This window comes from Arvicola amphibius, chromosome 3 (genome assembly GCF_903992535.2).
Source record: "Arvicola amphibius chromosome 3, mArvAmp1.2, whole genome shotgun sequence".
NCBI classification, from domain to species: Eukaryota; Metazoa; Chordata; class Mammalia; order Rodentia; family Cricetidae; genus Arvicola; species Arvicola amphibius.
The window spans coordinates 90,870,735-90,896,404 of NC_052049.1; the positions used below are offsets into that span (position 1 = coordinate 90,870,735).

The window sequence follows — 25,670 nt, forward strand, 5'->3', positions numbered from 1 at the left end:
ATGTGCCAAACCCACCTGGCTTGTTTTATTTTTTAATTGAAATGAATTTAGTTTTGGGATTAGGACAGAATTTCTGACATTCTGAAATATCCTTAAACATACATATGCAATTTTGTACCATGTGCTTATGTAAAATGGTGCGCTCTTCTTGATAATTATAAAAAAAATCACCTCTGAAAATTGTGGAAGATGCAGGCTGGTGAGATGCTCAGCAGGTAAAGGTGCCTACCACCAAGCCTGACAATCTAAGCTTGAGTACCAGAACCTATTTAGTGGAAGGAGAGAAATGATTCCCGCAAGTTGTCCTCTGACCTCCATATATATGTCGTTGCACACAAGGGCTTACACACACACACACACACACACACACACACACACACACACACAAATAGAAAGCAGTATTGAAGATGCTCTGTCCTACATTCTTAAATATTCAGCTGAGATTAATTCTTTATATAAAAATGAACCAGCACATCCATATCAGTGTGAAAATTTGCTTTCATATTTTTAAAAATGGTGAAATTCTATGTATACAAATAATTGATTTAAAATAAATTTATGATTTAGTTATTACTTATTAACCTTTTTATCTGAAAACCCCTTTATGCAGCCCCAATGTATAGATAAATAAATTAGGTACACAAATCAAATCTTTGTAACTCAGCTCACAGAGGAACACATCTTGATCCTCCTGCTTCCACTTCCCTAATCACAGCTTGTGCTAGCTCTCAGGCCAGGTTTGTGCACACCAGGAACCAAAAGCAGGGCTTTGTGTATGCCAGGCAAGCACTCCCTCAGCTGAGCTACATCCCCAGTATGCTTCCTTTTTCAATTTATTTTTTAAAAAATTGTGTGTATATGTGTCATGAGTGTTTGTGGATTGTGTGAGCACAGGTACCTGGGGAGAACAATCGGGGTGGTGGTGGTGGGATAGAGCCCCAGAACTGGAGTTACAGGTAGTTGTGAGCCGCCATGTGGGTGCTGGGAAACAAACCCAGATCCTCTGCAAGAGCAGCAAGTGCTCTTAACTGCTGAGCCATCTCTCTGTCACCTCTTTTTTCAATTAAAAAATATTGTTTGTTTGTTTATTTATTTATTCTTTTTTTGAGACAGAGTCTTGTATAGTCCAGGGCGGTCTCAAAATTCACTGTCTAACAAGGATGATCTTGAATCTCTGATTCTCTTTGTCACACCTCCCAAATGTTGGGATTACAGGCGTGTGCCACCACACCTGGCCATCCACTTTTTTAAAAAATTGGTTCAATCTAAAATCGACTTGTTTCATATCATGTAAATTAGCTGAAGGGTGAGGATACTACATTTGCACTGTTCAGCTAAAACTGAGAATCATCACACCATTCCTATTTCACGCTGCCATCAGAAAATTAAGGCCCCTTGAGTCTCACAGACTTTCCCTAACTGTCAAATTCAAAACCAAGTGTGCCTCTGCCCAGACACCTAAACTGTGGTGGACCAGCCCCTCTGGAGCTGGTCCACGCTGTGCACACTGGGAGTTGTAGTTCGCCTCTCTCCCTGCGAGCAGGGTCTCAGTCACAGGAGCGCCTCCAGCGGCGAGCACGTTTGGTGGCGCCGAGTGTGCACAGAACGAAGAAGCGTCTCCTAGCAACGGGGGAGCTGCGACGTCATGGTGGCGGGTTCTCAGCGCTGAGGCCAGGTGGAACCGTCAGTGCATCTTCCAGCCGCTGTGTCCGACGTCTTCCTTCGCCTTGCGCTGTCGTTCCTGCCCCGGCTGGTCCCGAGGTATCTCCCAGGAGTCTTCGCCGCCGCGTCCCGCCGGCCTCGGCCTTGGCCGCGGTGGGACGATGCTGGAGTCTATTCGCGTGACGGGTGAGTGCAGACAGGGCCCTTCAGGGTGGCGCGGCTGCGGCGGGTGGAGACCTTTGGGGTCTGTACTCGGAGAACCAGGACGCAGCAGTCGCGCGTGTACGCGGCGCGCGGCACCCCGATCCCTGCAGAATGAAGGGAACACTGTCCCTTTCCTGTTGTCAGTTAACTAGCCACGGGTACGAGCTGTGCAATCTAGAGCGTGTAGTCTAGAGTACAGCCTTATTTCGGAGCATTTAGGTGTGTAGTAGGGTGTTATATTTTCTAGAATGTTAAAAAAAAAGTCAGCTAAAAAACATATCTTCACATTTCAGTTTACATTGTGTATGCTTTGTATGCTTTTATTCTTAAACATCTTGAATTGATGTTATTAATAAGAGTGGGTGTTTAGAGTCAAGGTTGGAAAGTTTACTTGTCTTTCACTTTTAACTTGCTTTGAATATTAGCAATATTTAAATCTTTAATAATATTATACAGTTCCTGGGCCATTTCCCTTGAGTTTGATTCTGCATGAAAACATTTCTTAAGGATAGGTGCCAAAACAAGAGAGTTAAGGGAAATAACTATTTCCCAAACTAGAGTAAAAAATAAGCCTAGAACTTTTAGCTCTGGGTATTAGAGTACCCAGTAGGCCAGTTTTCTGAGTTAGTTGATTTGAGGCAGGGTCTGTCTATGTTATCCAGACTGGCTTTGAATTTATAATCCTTCTGCTCCAATCTCCCAAGGGCTGAGATTATGGATATCACTGGCTAAGATTTTTTTTTTTAAGTTAACATGCGAACAAATAGGTTTCATTATGGTACTTTGAAACTCAGGTATGTATGTTGCAGCAATGTCTTTAAAATGGAAAAACTAAGTTAATTTTCATTGAAAATATATCTGATCTTAATTTTCTATGCTATGTGCAGAAGTGATTTTTGCGCAGTCCTGATAACCTACAGTTTACCCCGTTGTTATGTTGACAGGAAACTTAAAAAGCCAAGATCTTAGAGGCCACTTAAATTGGCATTAGGCTTTTTGAAATTGTGATTTGATGTAGATATTACTCTTTCTTCTTAGAAAAGAACATCAGAGACAGAGGCAGGCCGGTTTCCACAAGTTTGAAGTCAGCCCCGCCTATAATAACAAGTTCCAGGCCAGCCACTGATATCCTGTCTCCAAAAACAAACAAAAAAACAAAACAACACAATGTCCAAAGCTGCTTGAAAACAGCAATTCTGGCAGAAGGGGACAAATGTAAGCAAGTTTCAGTGACTTGAGTGCATGAGGATGTCATGGTAGGTCTGATAGCCTGCTTTCTTACCGTGAACTAGGTTTACAGCAAGACACAGTAGAAAGAAGTACATAGTTTTATATACTAAAAAAGTTAATTAAAAATACCAGTCCTTTTTATGATATAGAGCAAGACTTCTCAACTTCAGCACTCTAATACTGGAGAAGTTAATTCTTTATTGTGAGTGACTGTCTTCTCACACAGAGAGAATTGTGACAACCAAAACTGCCCTGTGGGCGGCGAAATATCCCTCTCCCTGTCATGTAGTTAAAACATTGCCTCAAGGAAACTAGATTCTGTCATCCATGTGCGTCACTGGGTTTAGAAATTACACTGATTAAAATAATTTCTCCCAAACCTAAAGTCATTATAGTGAGAATATGATTAAAATATTAGTAGAGTATATGATTAATATAGTATATGATTTAAGAATAATGTTAGAAAGTAGATATTTTGGCAGTCTGCAATACAGAGATGATCGCCTAAGTATGTAGAGCCAGTTTGAGGATGGACTGATTTTTAAACAGAAGACCACTTTTGTTGGATCAGTTCTTTCCCCATAATTTAGTGGAGTACAAGCACTGCTCCAAGCTGGTCTTGCATATACTGATGTAGATAATTTGGTAGAGAAATACTATCCATTAGAAGACTTTAGTCTCTAGAATTTTTAAACATTCACTTTTGTTACAGAGGGGTTTCATCATCATCATCATCATTATTATTTTAGACAGACTCTACTGTAGTCTAGGTTTTTTACTGAAATGTCAATCAATCAATGAATGGGACAACTAAACCGTAGAACACACCCTGGACTACCCGGACCATCCCTTACTCTGCACGTCTCAAGTGCTCATTCTTCCCATTAGCAGAACAGCTCGACTGTGAGAGAGTGTTGATGCAAATGTGTTCCTTTTTAGCTTCGCAGTAGCCTGGTGGCATCGGCCTGTAATCCCAGCTACTAGGGAAGATGAGGCAGAAAGATGGCGAGTTCAAGGTCTTACTGGGAAATTTATTGAGAGCCTATCCTAAAATAAACATAAAGGAGCTGGGGAGCTGGGGATATGGCTCAGCTGAGAGAATGCTTGCCTAGCATGCAAGAAGCCCTGGTTCTACTGCCAAGCACCATATAAACTGGGCATAGTAGTACACACTTATGACCCTGGCACTCGGGAGGTAGGAGGATCAGAAGTTAAAACAGAAAAAAAAGCTATAAATATAAAGTGGAATTTTTCGTTTCAAAACTGAAGTGCAGTTTTTGTGAGGTCATTTTGTACAATGCCCACTTTTGGCCTAGTCACATGTGCTATAAGCAGGACATCCCAGTGACACTGCTGACTGGAGGGTAAGATGACCCAAGGCCCTGTGGAAGCTACGGAAAAATGTCATCGAGGCCGAGACGTTTCCTTACCTCCTCCCCTTGCCCCTTTCTCCTTCTCTCCTGCTTTTTTCTACATAGCCCAAAGTGGCTCCTGGCCTTGTCTCCTGAGTGCTGAGATTCCCGTTAGCAACACCAGACCTAGCTCACCTCTTATAACCTTTTGTTGTTCTTCTGTTTCCTTTTAGGCACACCGCCTCACTTTGTAGCCATGACTGGTACAGGACTCACAGGGATCCTGTCTCCAGGATCTCGTGAGGAACCCCACCAGTTGTTTCATTGGCTTATACCTTCCTGAATAATATTCTTTCCCATTAAGACTCCAACAACCAGCTAAATGGTGGGAGGCACCTGTAACCTCAGGGTTTGGAAGATCAGGGGTTCGTGGTTATCCTTAGCTACGTAGTGAGTTTGAGGCCAGCCTGGGATATGTGAGATGCTGCCTCAAAAAAAACAAAACAAAACCCACAGTGTCTTGGCATGGTGACTCACACCTGCAACCCCAGTATGTGGTGTGGCATTTCAGTACCCCCTCTTTTTTTGCTTTTAGTTTCTGTTTGGAGACAGGGTCCCAGTTTACAGCCCTGACTGTCCTGGAACTTTCTGGTAGACCAACTAGCCTCACAATCAAGAGATCACCTACTGTAGACTCCAGAGTGCTGGGTTTAAAGTGATTCGCTACAACGCCTGGTTTTCTTTCAGTTTTTAGAGACAGTCTTACTATATAACCCATGACGGCCTTACATTTGAGCTTATGCTTCTGTCTCCCAATTGCTAGGGTTACAGTTAAGAACCACCTTACTTAACATCTACTTCATAGTTCTGGTTGAGACTGCTTTAGTGTTACCTTATTAATAACAATCCTCAAGCATTTTTTTCTCTTTACGCGTGTGTGTGTGTGCCCGTGCGTGCGTAAGGGAGTTGGGAGATAAGCGTGCAGCAGCATATATATGAAGGTCAGTTGTGGGGATGAGCATGCAGCAGTGTACATGTGAAGGTCAGCATGATTTATAAGATTTGGTTCTTTCCTCCATTGTAAGTTCTAGATGGATTCAGTTGGTCAGATTTGACAAGCACCTTTCACCCACTGAGCCGTCTCACCAACCCTAATAAGCGTCTTCTAATGAGACTTATTTTCTGTTGTTCTACAGTGAGAAGTCTGCAAAGCCCTACAGAAACCCTGATGGCAGTGGTGGTAGTGAAGGAGAGCACTGACTGTAACTTAACAACAGAGACAATTTCTCCCCAGCTCTAGGAGAAAATTGTCCACAGCTATGCAGTCCAAGTCAGATCCTTCCCCTACATCCTCATCTCCCGCATCCCACTTAATCTCCCCACTCCTGTCATGCTGTCAGTCTCTCAACTCGTCATTTTCTCTCTAGACACCTCTTCTCTCGGGATGTTTGGTTAGTAGCTACTTACTCTTCATTACGAAGAGCACTTTGTAAGGGCATCCCACTGCATACCAGACTCTCCTAGCACCCTGAAGTCACCTCCTTGAAGCGACTGCCACCGTTGCAGTCTCATAGTTGTTGTATTGATGGCCTTCCCCAGCAACACCGTGAACTCTCCCGTAGTGCAGAACTGCTGACAGCGGGTTTGTTCACCTCCTGCTTCCTCCTGCTTAGGAAAGGTAGCCTAGGGAGGGACATACCGAAAAGAAAGAAAGAGGAGAGAATTGTTTGCTTGGACCTTGGTTTCTATTCTTTCTTTGTGTGGGGCAGAGGGAGTGTTGCTTTTAGATAGGTTCTCATTCCAGCCCAGATTGGAACTCACTGTGTAACCTGGGCTGGCCTCCTTTCTTTCTTAGCACCCCTAAGTGCTGGATTACAAGCATAAGCCACAGAAGCCTAGACTACTTTTGCTGCTTCTGAACTAAATATAAATGTAACCATGCGCTCCCTTGATCCGGCTTTCTCTGATGTTCTTCAGCGTTGTCACCTGTGACCTCAGTTTAATCTCCATGCAGACTACTCCAGTATTCTGATAAGTTAATGCTGTAGATAGACGTCATTGAGCTTAAGTGATGACATACTCGATAATATTAGCATGTTTATCTTTGGACATTACGAAGTTTTTGTTTTGTTCTATTTTACACTCCTATTTGCAACTGCACTTCCTATTACAACATTAACCCAAGTTGACAGGTTTTATAACTATTAATGAAGCCTATGAAATTTTCATTTGGCTGGGAGTATAACTAAGTGGCAGGACCGGTATGTAGCATATTTAGGACCCTAGATTCAAAACCCAGAACTGTACTCAGAGGCAGATCTCTGAGTTCTAGGCCAGCCTGTTCTACATAAAGAGTTCCTGACTAGACAGGGTGACATGGTGAGATCTTGCACAAATAAAGGGGGTGGGGAGTGGAGAGACAGCTCAGCAGTTGAGGGCTTTTTGCTTTTAGAGGACCAGTGTTCAGTACCTCTGTGCCCACCACACCAGTCACTCAAGCTCCAAGAGATGCGACCGTCTCTTCTGGCGTCTGAGGGCACCTGTACACAAGTGGCATATATTTGCTCAAACAGACAGAAAGACACGTTAAAAAAAAAAAACAACAACAAAATGCTGAGCCAAAAACAGGAAGATAGACCCAGAACAGAAAAACAAAAAGTGCCATTTTGTAGGCCAAAGTTGTTGACTCAGTGTTTTTCCACCCGGTGTTGCTTTCCTTGGTCTGTCTTCCAGTAAGGATCTTGTAAAATTCTGCTGAAACCTAACCATTCCCAGTAGGGGAACACTTGCTTATTGAGCAGTGGCCTTTCTCCCCCGTACTATTAGATAAGGAACAAGAGCCCCTGATGAGTTTAATGATTAGGCTGATATTACAGAGAGTCATTGAAAGAGCTGGGGATGAAGCCAGGAGTTCAAGTGTCCTTTTCTCGTGTTCTAGATACATCGGAAGCTTTCGTCGCGTTGGGAAATTCAGTATATTTACCGGAGTGCTAATGCTGAGAAGTGATTCTAATGCAGTAATACTGTTGATATTTTAAAATGGCCAACTAGCCTAGCCTGGTTGTAATAATGGGATGTGTATATATTGTACTGGTGGTGTACTCGACCCTCCCCATCCTCTCACCCCTCTCTCACGCCCATGTTGTCGTCCTTCCAGGGCATCCCCTTTACTTCATGCTTTGTTGGCCTGTGGAGGGACACTTACAGGAATATGAGCAATTTACCAGTGACCACTAATGAAAATTTCTCTCCCTCCTCCAGCAGCCATTGCTGGCTTGATCTTATATAGGTCTTGTGTAGGCAGCCAGAGCTGCTCGGAGTTCATGGGTGCAGCAGCCCTCCTGTGTCCAGAAGACCCTACTTCACAGCAATCCACCCTCTTTTCTGTCTCTTACAACCCTTTCACCTTCTTTTCTGCTGTGTTCCCTGAGTCCTGAAAGTAGGGGGGCTGATAGAGATGTCGTGTTGGGCTGACCATTCTACGGTCATGCATGTGTAAGTCTCTGTTAGACAGTGTCTCCTGCAATGAGGGCCAAGAGCTGTCCTGACCTATGGGATAAGAACAAGATTTATTAGGCAGTAAGATGCTATGGCCATTTAGCAAAATAACAGTAGTAGCTTCTTCCCAAGGGCCTTCGACCTCCTCAGCCATAAGTTCCTGGCCAGTTTTGCAGTCACCCCAGGTTTTTAATGAAAGATCTGTGATTGGCTGAAGTGCTCTGGAGGTAGGGGCCAACTTTGGGAACTGTTCTATCTCTTGACCATGTGGGTTCCAGGAATCCAACTCAGGTTGACAGGGGTGATGGCAAATGCCTTTACCCACAGCACATCTTGATGTCCCTTATAATTTTTGTTTGTTTTTTGAAACACAAATTCTTGCTCTGTAGCTCTGGCTCACTTCTGACTATGACAGTACTTCTGCCTCAGCCTCCCAAGTACTAGGATTAGATATGTGAGCCACTAACAACCTAGGCTCTGCAGTGTTTAATACAGCTGAACTAGGGTTAGTGGGACTGGGAAATAAACTGTACACATCTTAGATGAGTTTCCTGCAGGACTGCTATGTGGCCCACTTGGCTGGATGCTGTGAGCTATCCAGCATTTGGCAGGACTGGCCTCACCATATGTTCTGGAAGACTGTAGAACAGATGGAAGGAGGCCTCCAGTAGATCATTACCAAGTGAACTGAAATGCCAGGATGCCTGGGGAGAGGAGTTCTGTCAGGCACCCCTCTGTTACTCCTACTCCTCCATAAAAATTTCTGCAGTTTTGTTTTTGCAAGCAGGATTGTTGTTTTTCATAGAAAATCTTTTATTCTTTGTAGTTCCACACATGTTAACAATCACATGCACTTGATTATATGCACTTCCAGCTTCTCCCTCCTGCTCCTCCCAGGCAATCCTGAAAGCAGTGGGACTAAATAAAGACATTTTCATATAGGGCTAAACACAAGGGTAAGAGAGGCACTCGGAAGGAAGCAAAAAACACACCCAAGAAAGCATTGGTATGGCTTCTCCAAGCAGAATCAAGGGAAGTAAGACCTACCCGAGTGTGGGTGTGGACTCCTCAAGGGGCAGGGGAGAGCTTTAGTTTTTTTAATATTTTGTTTTGTTTTTTTGTAACCCAAGCTTGTCTCAAATACTGTGTAGTTTAAGATAACCTTGAACTAATGATTTCCTTTCCAAGTATGCTGAAATATTGTTACATGGTGCTGGGGCACTGAATCCAGAGCTTCATCCTTGCTAGGTAAAGTAGGCTACATCTTTAGGCTCAGGGATTTTTTTTAAAAAAGTACTCTGGAGTATAGTAATTTGATGTGGGAGGGTCTTCTGTTTGAGTTGATTTCATTGGTTAATAAAGAAACTGCCTTGGCCCATTTGATAGGCCAGCCCTTAGGTGGGTGGAGTAGACAGAACAGAAGGCTGGAAAGAAGGGAAGTTAGACAGCCGTCATGCCTCTCCTCTCTGGGCAGTCGCCATGAAGCCAGCCACCAGGTCAGACATGCTGAATCTTTCCCGGTAAGCCACCACCTTGTGGTGCTACACAGATTACTAAATATGGGTTAAAGCAAGAGAGAGTTAGCCAGTAAGAGGCTAGAGCTAATGGGCCAGGCAGTGTTTAAATGAATACAGTTTGTGTGTTGTTATTTTGGGGGTAAAGCTAGCCGTGTGGGATTCGGGTGGGATGAAAAGCAGGCCTGCTCGCATCCTCACTACAGTAATTCACTGTGTGGTCCTGGCTGGCCTGGAACTCACTATATAGACTGGGCCGGTCTTCAGTTTATAGAGATCTACCTGCTTCTGCTTGGATTAAAGGTGTGTGCCACCATACCCAGCCTTTTGAAACTGGAAAAATTAGTTAATTTGGAGGTCTGTAGTGCTTTGTGACTAAGAAATAAATCAGTGAGATAACCTGGGTCTTCAGAGTACTTTCAAGTTTCCGAATATAATCTCAGCACTGGGGAACTGAGAATGCTGGTCTGGCCTGCAAATGAGTTCCAGGCAAGTCTGGCTTCCACAGAGTGAGACCCTGTCTCAAAATCAAAAAATAAAATAAAATAAAACAATAGAAATCAGCACAACATACAGGCAGAAAACTATAAAAATGGGAATTCTTCAGAGTAATTTTTATTAATTGGTTTTAGTATGGCTTAACTTACTTTGATCCATGAGGATCAGATGGGAAAAAGAACTTGGTCACCTCCCTTTCCGTTCCAGGGTGCTCTTGATCCTACCCTGCTCCTCGAGTCTTCCAATCCCCATGTTCCCTGTCCTCTCTTTTCCTTTCATGCCCATCTCATGGCCTTCCGCTGTGACCTCTTATCTCCTGAACTTGCGTCCTTTTAGGGAAAGTGATGTTTGGAGCACTGCCTGTGTCCTGGTGCTCTGTAGCTCATTTGCCTTGCCAGCCCAGTTTTGATTATCCTGGGAAACTGTTACCAACCAGTCTGTGATGAAAATGTTATTTGTCCTTTTACTTTTGGCTGATTGAATCTTTAACATCTTAAATTACTCCTTTGTCCAGTCTACAATATGACCCCAGAAAACCTCTACATCTAATTTATGTATATGAGCATTTTGTTTGCATGTATGTCTGTGTACTATGTACATGCCTGGTGCCCTAGGAGAACAGAAGAAGGCATCGGATCCCCTGAGACTGGAGTTACAGACAGTTGTAAGCTTCCATGTGGGTGTTGGGAATCAAGTCCAGGTCCTCTGGAAGACCAGCCAGTGCTCCTAACCACTGAGCCATCCATCCTTTCAGCTCCTCCACCTCTAAACATTTGCATATAGTTACATTTGGCTCTTACAAATTCATACTTTTACATTATCCTTTAGACACTAGAATTAAACTTTTACATTGTCTAAGAAATTTTATTTTGTTTTTGTTGTTTGAGTTGGGGTCTCACATGACGCAGACTGACCAAAGTGACCAGATCCTCTTGCCTTTACCTACCCAGTTAGTACTGGGATTATAGACAAGAACTTCTAGTTAAAGGGTTTCTGGGTATTTCACATGCCCGGAATGTCTGCTGTCTGCCTGTGACCTAGCATTGTTTCTTCTCTGTACCATAAACGTCTACACTGTAAACACTGACGTTTCGCCAGCTGTGGTGACAGACATTTATAATCACAGAACTTGGGAAGCCAAGGAAGAGGATCACTGTGAGTTTGAGGTCAGTCTAGGATGCATAGTGAGTTCTAGGCCAGCCTGGGCTACCTAGTGAGACACTGTTCTACTTTGACATGATGGTGGTTTGGGATATTTCATTGTGTAGGTAACTGTCCTGTGAGGGACATTTGCCCCCATTCCTTGTCTCTGCCCCTAACATTACAGGAGCCTGCCCCCCGTGAGATAACCATAGCACCTCTTTTTGGTTTGTTTTTCCAGATAGGGTTTCTCTGTATAGCCTTGGCCTAGAACTCATTCTGTAGACCAGGTTGGCCTCAAACTCACAGTGATCCACCTGCCTCTGCCCCCTGAGTCCTGGGATTAAAGGTGTGTGCCACCACTGTCTGGCCCATAATGCCTCTTTTAACCATGTGCTGTGCTGTCAGTAAAAGGCTTCACAGGAATCCCCGTCTTCAGAGTCAGAAGTCAGGTGAAAGACAAGTGCTAGAGCCTCACCTGGAGTGCGGGCCGCTGCTCAGTCCCCAGCACTAGTGGGGACAGCAGGCCGTGCACAGGAACAATTTCAATATGCATTATGTAGATGTTTATTAGAGATATATGCCCAATATGCCATCCATTTGTGGAATAAAAAGATGATATAAATGGCATAAATAACTTTTTGAGATAGGGTCTCATGTAGCCCAGGTTATCCTAGAGCTCTCTGTATACATTGATCTTAGACTTGATCTTCAACTTCTATTTCTGAAATGCGGGAATTCCACATGTGAGCCACCATGCCCAGCTAACAGCTTGAAACTAGTGCATGAGCAGTAGTCTAGATGACTCTTAACTGTTTAAAGCATTTGGAAGACTTAAAGACAAAGTCTTCAACTTGCCATTTAAAATACTGGACTTTTGTAATAACGATCATTTTTTTTTTCTTTTTTGGCAACAGCAGCTCATGTAGCCCAGGCTGGTCTGAAAGTATTCATCTAAGGATAACCTTCAAATTATGATCCTTCTGCTTCTACCTTTCAAGTTCAGGAATTACAGGCATGTGCTACCACCACCTCCCCCCAAAAATAATATTGTTGGGTTTTTGTGTGTGTGTGTGCTAGAGAAATAGCAAACATTCTGTCATCAAGCTACATCCCCAGCTCTCAATTATTAATGGTGACTGATCTCACTAAAACATACTTAAACACACATATCATCAGTTGATCTTTTTCCCTTTAAAACAGACAGGTTTCGCTATGGAGCCCTAGCTGACCTGGAATGCACTGTAGACCAGGCTGTCTCAAACTCATACATATCCACTGCCTTGGCTTCCCAAGCACTGGGATTAAAGGTGTGTGCCACTGCACCTGGTTGATTATCTCTCGAATCTTAAAAGAATTTTTTTTCAGGTAGAAACATATTGTTGTATAGATGGAATTTTCGTTTTGGGCTCACAAAAAATGACAGAGACTTATTATTAATTATGAAAGCTCAGCCTTAGCTTAGGCTTGTTTCTAACTAGCTCTTTTTGTTTGTTTGTTTGTTTGTTTGTTTGTTTTTCGAGACAGGGTTTCCCTGTAGCTTTGGAGCCTGTCCTGGAACTAGCTCTTGTAGACCGGGCTGACCTCGAACTCACAGAAATCCCTCTGCCTCTGCCTCCCGAGTGCTGGGATTAATGGCGTGCTCCACCACCTCCCTGCTCTAACTAGCTCTTATAACTTAAACTAGCCCCTATTTTTAAATCTGTGTTCTCCCATGCGCTCGTGACCTCAACCCCATTATGTCCTTTCCCATTATGCCGCGTCTGGCTCACCCCTCTGCTCTTCTCCCTCCCAGCGTCTTCTCTGCCCCCAAATCCTGCCTAGCTATTGGCTGTTCAGCTCTTTATTAAACCAATCCAAGGGACACATTTTCGCAGCACACAGAAAGATTATTCATGACACTGCTGTGCTTGTATTTGGGGGGGGGGGGGGTTTGCTTTTTGGAAGTGGGTGTTTATTTGGTTTGAGTTGTTTGTCTCTGTGTAGCCTGGTTCTCACAGAACTCCATTGACTGATCTTGAGCTCAGAGGTCCACCTGCCTCGGCCTGCCAAGTGCTAGGATTAAATGTATGTGCCAACATTCCCAGCTATTGTTTGTTTTTAAGATAAATAAGGTTTTTCTCTGTAACTCTGGGCTGGAACTCACTAGTTAGTCCAGGCTGGCCTCAGATCCTGCATAGTCCTTCTGCTTCAGTCTCTTGAATTCTGAGATTACAGGTGGGAGGTGCCACAGCCTGTAGTCTGCGTTTACTGGTGGCTATCTTTGTCTTTAGTTCCAAATGTCAAGATTGTATTAACCTTGGGAGTGTCTTGGATGTGAAGTTCACAGTAGTGAGGTATTTAGAGTATTCTTATTCTTATGCATTATTGCATGTGCTTTTAGACTTTGACCACATGAATAGCTTGAAGCTAAACAATTTGATATATAATTTATGGATCATAATATGACCTTTTAATATTTAAAATAGCTTTTCTAAAGATGCTTGCAAGTTATAAACAGAACCTTCAGGATACTTTCCATCTAATAAGCAGTTTGCTTCACCTGGCATCTCTATTGTTTCTTTGTTTTGGTTTTGTTTGTTTCACAGAAAAGCTTCACTGGCCTGAGCATGAACTTGCTAAGAAGTCTGTTCTAAATGCAGAAGAGGCATTGATCATTGACAGCAAAAGAAGCTTTTCAAGTTTGTCCTCTGGAGTGCTCAAGGACACTTTTACAACTGGAACCAGTAGTTACAATGTGCTACTACAAAGCAAGGAGGAGAGAAAGCACCATTCACAAAAGCAATTTTCCTCTGCCTTCTCCAAAAGACGTAGAAAGCCCAGCAAATCTCCTAGTTCCTCTCATAGCAAAGATTCTCACAGGATGACAGCCCTGGTGCCTGTGACCAACAGTGGTACTTGGTACTGCCTGGACAGGCAGTCTGCTGTTTTTGTCCCTAGTCCAGTACCAAGTCCTGTAAAGTTTACCCGTGGTGTCTCTGTTACAGGGAGCGGCCTAGCACTGCCACCTAAACCGAAAAGCAAGGTGAGCCGCCGCAGTGTCACCCCCGTCCCAAAGCCCAAGCAGCAGCAGCCTCCGCTGTGTAGAAGCTTTGAGAAGGGAGACGAGCTTTCTGGGAAGAAGCTCTGTATCCTTACTGCCATAAAGCCCACCAACCTGGAGAAAGAAAAGCTGCGGTTCTTCAAGTCGGACTATACTTACAACCCTCAGTTTGAATATGCCAACCCTGCTCTGCCTGGTGTGTTAGCCAAACACAGCAACGCCTCTGACCGATTTCTTAAGCAGGTAAAATGCCACTTCTGTAGTAGTGTACATGGTTATGTAGCTAAAGCAATTACCTACCATTTTATAAGCAAAAAGAGACACCCTACTATCCTCTGTGATCAACCACCACCAAGGATGGGTGGGTATGTGATAAGAAATCTGCAGGTGAGTGTTTTTGCTCATGTTTTTGGTCCATGAGAACTGTGTTGCACTAATCAAAATATACAAAGACTACACTGTGTTCTCTGACTAAAAGACACTGTACTTGGGAACCACTTCTGATTCTGTGCTTTGATTTGGAAGTTGTGAACTTGCGGTTCATTAGCTAGCCTACAGATGAAGGTTAGGTAGACTTTACTGTTTGTTTTATAGTCAGTTTTTTTCCCTTTGGGGTATATACAGGGTCTTATACATGCTAAGCAATTGTTCTACCACCACCATCCCTTCACAAACGTATCAGAGACGGGACCCAGTAACCCAGGCTAACTTCAGATTTGCGGTGGCTGAAGTTAGCCTTGAGCTCCAGATCTTCCTGCTTCCACCTCTCAAGTACTGGGACTGGGTTGGTGAGACGGCTCAGCAGGTACTGGTGCCGCCACCAAGTCTTACAACCTCAGATCAGTCTATCTCCAAGATCCACGAGGTTAGGAGGGAGAGAAATGACTCCTGCAGACTGTCCTCTGACTTCTCGTGCGTGTATGTGCCACCCTCACGTACAATATTATTAAAAATAAATAAAATCTAACTCCTGGGATTACAGGAGTGTGTTATCATACATAGCTTATAAAGCGTTTTAAAATCCCTAAAATGATTTTAAATATGCTATGTATTTTCCTTGGTAAAAGAACTCTCTTACTCTTGCCTTGCTATTTTTCAGTGAGCACTCACCCTTCTGTTTGTTGTTCAGACAGGATTTCAGGTGGCCCAGCCTGGCCTACAGTTGCCCGGTGTAGGGAAGTGACCTTGACCTTCTCTCAAAAGGTCTGCCTACCTTTTGGTTGGGAGGGGTGATTCAAGACAGGGTTTCTCAGTGTAGCTTTGGAGCCTGTCCTGGAACTCATCTGTGACCAGGCTGGCCTTGAACTCACAGAGATCCTCTGTAGTGATGAGCTGTGGGCTGGCTTCCCACCGCCTGGCTCCTGGCCGCCCAGCTAGCTTTACCCAAAATAACATCACACAAATTGTATTCTTTTAAACACTGCCTGGCCCATTATTTCTAGCCTCTTATTGTCTAATTCTCTCATCTCTTGCTTTAACATCTAATAATCTGTGTAACACCACAAAGTGGTGTCTTACCGGGAAATATTCAGCACATCTGGCCTGGTGGCTGGCTTCATTGCATCTCTCCCTGAGGAGAGGCATGGCCGTCTGACTAACTTAGGAGAGGTGTGGCACCTGACTGAGCCATCTACCTCACTTCCTTCTTCCTGTTCTGTCTACTCCACCCACCTAAGGGCTGGCCAAGGCAGTTACTTTATTAATTAACCAATGAAATCATCAGATAGATAGAAGACACACCTACATCAATCCTCATGTCTCTGTTTCTCACAACACAAAAGCAGACAAACAGAAAAGACTGTGTGTGCTGGGATAAAAGGCCTGTGCCACCACCCGACCTGTCTGCTTACTTTTTGTGGTGCTGGGGATCAAACTCTGGACTTCATCCCCTACCAGCTGAGCTACATCCCAAGCTACTTTGTTCTTTTTAGTTGACAGTGACTCCTATGCCCCCTGTTTTTTGTCAAGAATGTTACTGAATCAACTTTTTTTGTTTTTCGAGACAGGGTTTCTCTGTAGCTTTGGAGCCTGTCCTGGAACTAGCTCTTGTAGACCAGGCTGGTCTCGAACTCACAGAGATCTGCCTGCCTCTGCCTCCTGAGTGCTGGGATTAAAGGCGTGCGCCACCAGTACCTGGTCATAAATTTAAATTTTGTAATTGTAAAAATATTATTTACTTATTTCCCCTCAGTGCTGAAAATGCCAACTGAGATTTATGTATGCCTATTCTTTAATCTGAAGCCCAGTATACAACATCCCTGTGCATTGTGCAGGAAAGTACCATTTCACATCAAAATGAATTCTCTATCATTTCTTTGGAAGGCAGTTGACACTGGCTGCCCTGAGGCTCTACTGTATTTACATTAACCCACTTCCATCTGAAGTAATTAAATGTATTTGAATTGCCCCAGGTTTCTAAATAGCACCAGTAACCCCAGCTGGCTTGTACCTTAAATACCACAAGCGGGGAAATGGAATCTAATCCAGATTTACTTTTTAAGGCACTTTAATCAAATTGAAAGAAAAATCACAGAATGTAGAAAACTATGACTGAAACCCTATTCAGGATCTGAGTGAGTTATAATACGAAGTCACACATCTTCTGCTGCCCAGCCCTGAAAATGCTTTAGTTTAGGAAGAGGCCTCCAGGACCCTGCAGCAATAACATGAGCCTCCTAATCTTGGCGCTTCCTAGGCAGTCTCTCTGTTGTTGGAGGACTATGGTCCTGAACTGGAGAGCAGTCAACCTACCAGAGTGGGCCAAGGTGGCACGCAGACTCTGACCATTCCCACTGGGCTCCCTGTCAGTGGTCAAGGAGTTCCGGGGCTAAGCCACCAGGGTGTCCAGTTTGGGCAGCAGGCTGGAGTATGAGCCAGGACAGAGTTTGGTGAGCCCTGTCTAGATAGGCTAGAAACTGGGGTAGCTTCAGTCTTCCTGCTCTTGGATAGATTTAAACTTTCCAGAAACCTAGGGGTGGATGTGGTGGTTCAGGCTTTTAATCTCAGAGGCAGAGGCAGGCAGAACTGTGAGTTCTAGGATAGCCAGGACTACATAGTTCAAGGCCAGCTTGGTCTACACAGTGAATTCCATGACAGCCTGGTTTACATAGTGAGTTCCAGGACAGCCAGGACTATGTAGAGAGACCAAGAAACCCTGTCTTAAAAAAATAGAAGAGAAAAAAAAAACCAAGTTTTTAAATTACACCTCTCTCCAGATGACACATTTGTCTGTTTAGAAGATCACAAATCTTTTACACATACCTCAACATAATAAGGCTTTCTAATAGGTTATTTGGAGATTACTATGTCCCTTGGAAATTTTATATACTACATAGGAGAAGTGGGGTCATTTCTTAACCACATAACAAAAAGATTCTCTTTCATACCAGAGTTGATGCGGCACTGAAGGCTTTGCACGTTGACCTTCGGGAGTGGTAGCGCATGTGCTCCAACAGGCTTACTAGGAAGCTGCTTGTTCCGTTGGAGGTGTGAGGGAATGGTTTGCACCATTCTGCTGTTTACAAATACCCTAGTAGCCACCACATTCTCATGTCCTCTCACCTTTGTACACCCAGTCCCCCTGCAGCCCTGACCACACAGAACGTAGAAGAGGAGATCCATGGGCCCAGAGGAGCAGGCGAGTGGCATCCCCTCCTATGTCTGACTTTGGCATGTATTGGACAGGACTCAATGTTTAGGGTCTGTTCGTTCCCTGGGCTCTACATATGTGGATAGGTAGAATGGTTTATAAGTATTTGGGCTGTTTCTTTTTATTATAATGTAGTTTGTGTTATGGCAAACTTGATTATTGGCAAAAGTGTTTTCTTTGTCCTGGTCTTCTCCCTGCTTCCCACGTTGCTGTCAGGTCTTCCTGAGGTTCAGATCTGGTCAGGTCACTTTCCTTCCTGGCAACATTTCAGGCTTCCTAAAATTTTATATTGAAACCAAAAAGCTTTAAAAAATACTGTTTTTGTTGGAGTACTCAGATGCAATAGTGCATGTGTGGAGCCAGAGGACGATTTGTGGGAGTCAGTTTTCTTCTACCATGTCAACTGTCAGGCTTGGTGGCAGGTGCCCTTCCCTGTTGAGCACTCTCACGGCCCCTAAGTCCAAACTGCAAAGCCTTTCACCATTTAGTTCTAGCCCTCAGCGTGTCTTGTACAGCACTTGCCATAGCATTTATCCACTGCTATAGCTGTCAAGTGTCCGTTTGCCTTTCTCCTAGATAGCACCTCCTTTCTAACAGGGTAGGTTACATATTCCAGCCGTCACTGGGCTCAGCGCAGTTCCCTGCACTGAGCTTCACCAGACCAGGATTCACTTTCTTTGATCCCGGTGTGTTTCAACAGTCATCATCCCCTCTGCCTGCATTAGCTTGTTTCCTCTAATGTCCCACATCTACTTGCATTTTCCCATGGTTTCACAATACTTTCGTTGTAAGACGTTCAGAGTATCATTATGTGTGTTTATATGTCATCTCTGCCAGCCTAATAGCAGGAGATGAACTTAGATTCTGAAATATGAAAGTAATAGTGATTGACACAGGGGTTGGCTTAAGTTTGAATGAATAACAGCTAGACAAATTAATATTTCTTTTTCCTGGTGGGTATAATTTTAGAGAAGGCCTTTATAAACAGTGGACCCAATTTTAGTGACCCATGGGTCAACTTCCGGCTATATACTGTTTGTATATTTGTTGCCATCATAGAGATTTTTTAAAGTGCTTTTATGTTATGCAGTACTTCACACAATAGTTACTGCTTACCTTGAAGACCTGTGGTGTGGCCACTACTGTGGGCAATGCTATGTAAGTTTATTATTACATCCCCTCAGATTTGGCTGTGGTGATTTGATTAAGCAATTACAAGTGTTTATTTGTCAAATTTGTTGCCAAGAAGCAGTAACCACTATTGAAAAACTCATTTAGGTTTGAAATGTTGCTTTTCGTTCTGAGATTAGAGAGAGGAGAGTTTGTGCATCGCTCCGCAACGTTCTACTCATTTCCAAGGCACCCTGGCACAGCTGTCACAACAATGACTAAGGAGTATTCTGACTTTATGTAATTAACGTTGTCTAAACTCACTTGAGCATGAAATCTTTCAATATGACATTATGTAGATGACAGCATTGATGTAAAGAAAAGGACTTGGTGGCGGGGGAGATAGCTCAGTCAGTAAAGGGCTTGGTACTAAAGCATGAACACCTGAGTGTGATCTCCAAGCTCACGTAAAAAATTAAACGGGCTTTCAGCGTCCCAAACAGGAAAAAAAAAATTCCACTTATAATCACAGATCTCTGCAGCTTGCTGGTCTGCAAACAGGAGGAATGTGTGCGTTCCGAAGTCAACAAACCAAAATCATGGTGGATAGCTCCCAAGGAACAATATGCACGCGTGTGCGTGTGCTCACTCACACACAGGGCTGGAGTTGGAAGGCAGGCCTGCTTGCTATTCCATGAAGCATTACTCTAACCAGGGAACTCGTGATAGCTAAGGGAGTATAGCAGAAATCATGGGAAAAGTCTGCTTGATGGCTCACTCATGGGCAGGGTCATACTTCCCTAGCTTTGTTTATATATCCCAGGTCTACCTCCCAAGGAATGGTGCCACCTACAGTGGGCTAGGCCCTCCCACACAGTTAACAATCATGACATTTCCCCAGACTTGTCACAGGATAATCTAATTTAGGCAGTTTCTCTCTCAGGTGGCTCTAGACTATGTCAAGTTGGCAGTCATAGCTAACTAGGACAGCTCATGGCTGTAGTTCAGTGCTGGAGCTCTTGCCTAGAGTGCATGAGGCCCAAAGTTCATTACCTAATACAGCCAGAATTTTTTTCAGTTAAAGAAATTTTAAGCCGGGTGGTGGTGGCACATGCCTTTAATCCCAGCACTCGGGAGGCAGAGGCAGGTGGATCTCTGTGAGTTCGAGGCCAGCCTGGGCCTTAGAGCAAGTTCTAGGACTGGGTTTCCCAGTAGCTTTTGAAAAACAACAAAAATTATTCTATATATGGTATTTTGTCTGCATGTATGTCTGCATCACATGTAAGAGCACTGTATCCTCTTCAGTTCCCAGCATCCACATGGTTACCATCTAAAACTCCAGTTCCAGGGGTCTGATGCCTTCTTCTGGCCTTTGCAGGCACAAACACACACGGGATGCACCGACACATGGAGGCAAAACACATTAAAAATATTTTTTTAAAAAAGAAGAAAATATAAATGTCTGGAAATGTGATAGATTTATTTCTAATTATAAAGTTGAGCTGCCTCTGAGACTTGTTGACTGGTACATTTTGACTTGCATTGATGCTCTGCATCCCACATCTGTATTGAGAATGTGGACACACAGGAGACTAGAGCCCAGTGTGATACATACATCTGCAGTCCCAACTTGGGAGATAAAGACAGGAGGGTTAGGAGTTTGAGGCCAGTCTTAGCTACAGGAAACTGTCTCCAAGAGAGGAAGAAAAACAGGAAAACCTGGCCCTCTTCTTCTGTTCAGTCATGCTCTTTACCTTTCGATTCTGGGGGCAGAGATTCTAACATTCAGAATTACTTATGACAGGAAGAAGCAAAATTATTTTTTGAGCGTCTAGTAGATATTAAATACTGTCTCCATATAAACCATATAGGATGGACTTTTTCTTTTTAAAGACATGGTCTTCTGTAGCTCAGGTTGGCTTCAAACTCACTAACAGAGCATGCCCATGAAGTTCTGACCTCCCCAGTGCTGAGATTACAGACCCCTGTCTGTCTGTTTTTACTTAATGCAGTACTGCATCAGACCTGCATGCTTACCAGGCAAGACGTATCTGCAGTCCCAACTGTTGATATTAAATATTTAAACAAGCTTTCTGGAACCATCAGTGTAACCCCATATAGTATTGCTGCTATGGTGGTGTCGGACAAGACAAGATGGGGTGGAGGAAATGGTGTTCTGTTGTGTACCACTTTATAGAAAATTGACAACCCTCTTGAACACACACCACTGTTTGTTCTTATTCTTTGACAAGGGTATAAATATATAAGGAACACCTGTGTAGTAAGCAGACACCCACATCCTAAGTATATGCTCTAAAAAGACCCTTGCAGGAATAATAAAAGGAAAATTAAATATATGGAAAGAAAAAAATTTGAAAAGCATAAGCATAAATTACACCAAAAATTTAAACTTCTTTTAGGTCTGTCTCTCCAATACAGAGGGGACACTCGCTCTCTTCTGCGGTGTTTAAAGCCCAGTTCCCACACTCTTCACTGTTTGATAGTAGATGATGGACCCAGTAGCATGGAGTATGTAAAATGTCCTTGTTGATTTGGCTTTAATTATTGCTAATTTGTACTTTTAGTCATCTTAGTTGTCACACAAAGCAGTCAGCCCATGGGGACTCCTGTGCTCTGCTTACAGCTCTGCGTAGTTCTTGCACTTACTGTACTCGAATCCCCTGGGGACTTTGTTTCAAAAGCAGGGTTTGAAAGCTGGCAGTGCTGTCCACACCTTTAGCCCCGGCACTCAAGAGGTCAGTCCGATCTGTATACATCGATTGAGTCCCCTTCTCGAAACACTACCACCACCAAAACAAAAACAAGCCAAACCCAGGTTCTGATTTAATAGGCTTAAAGATGAACATTAAGGTCTACATTTTGGGACAGCCTGGCTACTCCAGTGTCTCTGCCCTTGGCCACGCTGAATAACAAGGCTTTCAGGAGTAATTTGTCTTGGGTAATTTCCTGATGCCTTCCTAGTTCGTTAGGGATGTATCCATGCGTTGCTACACTTGTGGTGTGATTGTCCCCTCCTGGTGTGTCAAGTGCATTGTTTAATAAAGAATGGAACCACAGCAGTGATGATGTAATAGGTGACTGACAACAAAGGTTGATGCATTTTCTCAGCTATGACGTAGATTGTCATTGTTATTACACCCACCACTGAGGAAGTGGAGTCACACTTCAGTAACTGGTCACAGTGACACACCTAGAACATGGGAGACAGCCTGGCAGCACATGGGAGACAGCCTGGCAGCACAGGGCATGTAATGACGCTGTAACTGTTTCTCAATTAGTTCCTTTCCAGTCCACAAGAGCCCAGAAATAAGATTTCTTTTCATAGATTTTCTTAAAGATTTCTTTTTATACATATGTGTGGTTTTAAAGAGATGTGTTTATTTTTATGTGTATGGGTGTTTACCCTGTATGTTGGTAAGTCTGCTTCATGCATGGATGCCTGTGGAGGCCAGAAGAGAGTATTAGATCCCCTGGGACTAGAGTCACAGACCTTGTGGGCTGCTGTGTGAGTGCCGGGAGCCAGACTGGGGCCTCTCAAGAGCAGCCAGATACAGGGGAATTTTTTCCTTCCCAAAAGATCTTTGAAAAGCCGGGCGGTGGTGGTGCACGCCTTTAATCCCAGCACTCGGGAGGCAGAGGCAGGCGGATCTCTGTGAGTTCGAGGCCAGCCTGGTCTACAAGAGCTAGTTCCAGGACAGGCTCCAAAGCTACAGAGAAACCCTGTCTCGAAAAACCAAAAAAAAAAAAAAAAAAAAAAGATCTTTGAAGAACAGGTTTCTTCTGACTTATATTTTTCTATCCTGTGGTTCTCTTGGAGGCTCTGATGATTTGTCTTTATCACCAGATTTTTAATAGTCTTCACCTTTTATGTTTGTGTTGGGAAAAGGTCTTGACCTTTTTAGGAAGAAAGATGGAAGGATTTTAAGACTGTGATTTTTGTTTTACTATTACTATTTTTTTGGCACCAGAATAAAAAGTAGCTTTTGGCACTTAAGTACTCTTTCATTCTTGTGGCCTGGTGTCTGTGTTTCTGACCAGTACTTTTTCTTGTGGCCTGGTGTCTGTGTTTCTGACCAGCACTTTTACTTTGCCTTTTGAATAAAATTTTCTTGTTACTTTTCACAAAACAAAGCACAACAATAAAAGATGCAAGTGGTGCACAGACATCCATGCAAACACCCGTAACACAGAACACATGGATAAATTAATGCATTGTAAGCAGGTTTTATAGGTTGTTACAGAGGACTGGTTATTTTGTATGTTTTTAAAGCACTTTTTTCCTTTATTTAAATGGTACTTATAGCATATTAACTGATCTAGAGACATACTTTATTTATATTGGAGTTCTTCAAAGCCATGATGTATCTTATCTTGTCCAGGAGCCAGAACCCTCTTTGCCCAGCTTTTCCTAGCAGCAGGTGTAGGCATGATGTGCGGTTTTTAGCCACTGCCCTGGCTAAAGACATGAGAAGACAGGAAAGAAGAGTGTTGTTCTCCAGCCTTCTCCCTTTGGACCTTTGTAGTCAGTCTCACCATGCAGCCCTGGGAGGATCTGACTCTGCAGACCATGAATGCAATGCTGGGCCAGCAAGAAAAACATTTGCAAATTTGGAAAAGTCGGTGGAAACTGTTTAAACTTAGAAAAATGCACAGCTGGGATTGTAGCTTAATTCAGTAATCAATAAATCTGAACAAGTCTTGACAAGTTAGGTGATAACTAGCTCCCTTCGTCTCAGAGTGGCATGAGCTGTTCACTGTTCTTATCTCCCTTTCTTTTACAGTCCATCAATATTATGGAGCTGACTTTACAGAAATACGGAAGTTATGAGAAATTCGAACAAGCTACTGGTGGTAGCTTGTTGTCTAAAACTCGAATCTGGAGTCATGTTAGGAAGTACATGGTGAAGGAAGGCTGCCTAGGAGAGGTATGGGCTGTGGGTGACTTGGGGACCTGGCGTGATGTTGGCACTTGCAGTCAGTGCCACATACATTTTTGTTTTTGTTTTTCCTGCAGGTTTTGTCTGATCAGTCCCTTTAACTCACTGAACTGGCCTCTTGCCACCTTCTTTTGCTCTTATTTGATTCTTATATGTGTAGCTTATGGTATTTTGCGTGTTACTCAGGGAGAATTACTGAGAGAATTGCTGCAGTGTTCTCCTATTGATAGACCAGTCTCACTTATCAGTCTCAAAACCTTGGCACTGACAAGGAATAGGTCCTCCCCACTCCCCACCCATGAGCTGGTCCCTGTGTGGATTCTGGGGCTCAAACTTGAGTTGCCATCTTGCAGGGCAAGCACCTTTGTCCATGAGCCATCTTGTCACTCCTTCCCCCTTTTAAAGCACTGAGACTTGAACTCAGGGCCTTGGGCAAGCACTCTACCTTGAAGCTCTATTCCCTCTTCTTTTTGCTTGAGACAGAATTTTACTAAATTACTCAGGGTGGCCTTGAATTCTCTGTAGCCAACTAGACCTTGTTCCTCTTGCCTTGGTCCTCCTAGTCCCCATTGTACGCCTTACTTCACCATTAAAATTACAAATTTTAGTTCTGTCTTCCTTAGCACAGCCATCTACTTTCTTTGTTTTAAAGATAGGGTCTCTCTCTCTCTCTCTCTCTCTCTCTCTCTCTCTCTCTCTCTCTCTCTCTCTCTCTATCTGTCTGCCTGTCTGCTAACTGTCCTGGAACTGGCTGTGTGGACCAGGGTAGACTTCAGTTCACAGAGATCCCCCCTGCCTTTGCCTCCCGAGTGCTGGGATTAAAGGCGTGCGCCACCTCAACCAGCCTCCTTCACTTTCTTTTCAGACCAAAAATGTTCTAAAGTTCTCAGAGGGTTAAGATTAGAAGGTTCAAATGTGACCAGATATACATTTTATCAACTTAATTTAATTCAACTTAGTTAATGTATGGGCCTGTTATTTTTTGTAAAATCTTTTCCCCCTTTTCCCAGTCTATCTGTGTGTGTGTGTGTGTGTGTGTATGTGTGCATGCATGTGTATGTTATATAATTGTATATTTGTATGTGTATGTTTGTGGGAACATGCATGCCACAGTGTGTATGGTGGTCAGGAGACAAGGGAACAACTTTTGGGAGTTGATTTTCCTTCTAACATGTCGGTTTTGGAGAGCTTGGGCTGTCAGCCTTTATGTTGAGTGCCCTAACCACTGGGTTGTCTTCCCAGCCCTATACATGTGCTTTTTTTCTCTGCCTAGATTGTAGTTCATCTCACTGAAGACCTGCTTTCCAGGGCATCCATGACAGTAGTAAATGGATGCCCAACTCTAACCATCAATATTTCTACTGCGCGAGAGCACTGGCTGGAGGGGATGCTGCGGCACGAGATTGGTAGGACGGCCCTTTCCACCCCTCATTTTCCTGTCACGAATCCCCCCAAGGAAGAATTCTTCCAGAGTGTGTGGTTTCCCCAGCAATATTTAGTAAAAATTCATGAAGTTGTTAAGCTTTACTTGGAGTGTATGTCATTTCAAATTATAATTTTAGAACACTGTCTTGGAAATTCATTTCAGTCCTTTGGGATTTAGTCTTCCATCTGAAGTTGAGGGGATGCATACTTAGGAAAGAAAAGTGAAGACTCAGAGAACCAGCCAGGATTAACATGCTCCCTGGCTGCTGTCCCACAAGCCACCATACTGGAGGCTGCTTTCTGAGAAGGGAAGGTACATTATCTCTTTAAAGGGATATTTGTATCCCTTTACAAATATTACACATGAAGAGAAAATTTACACATGAA

The 25,670-nt window shown here is 43.5% G+C and overlaps 1 protein-coding gene across 2 annotated transcripts in view; it reads left to right on the forward strand.

The window, feature by feature from the left end:
• The window catches only part of Kiaa0895 (KIAA0895 ortholog), a 69,763-nt gene that overhangs the window by 32,685 nt on the left and 11,408 nt on the right, over positions 1-25,670 (forward strand). The window contains exons 1-3 of one of the 2 annotated variants that reach the window (XM_038322935.1): positions 13,947-14,384; positions 23,703-23,846; positions 25,132-25,264. In XM_038322935.1, coding sequence (XP_038178863.1) covers positions 13,962-14,384; positions 23,703-23,846; positions 25,132-25,264 — 700 coding nt within the window. In that variant the 5' untranslated portion in view covers positions 13,947-13,961. Of the gene's footprint in view, positions 1-13,686; positions 14,385-23,702; positions 23,847-25,131; positions 25,265-25,670 lie in introns of those variants that run through there. The other variant, XM_038322934.1, reaches the window with a different exon arrangement.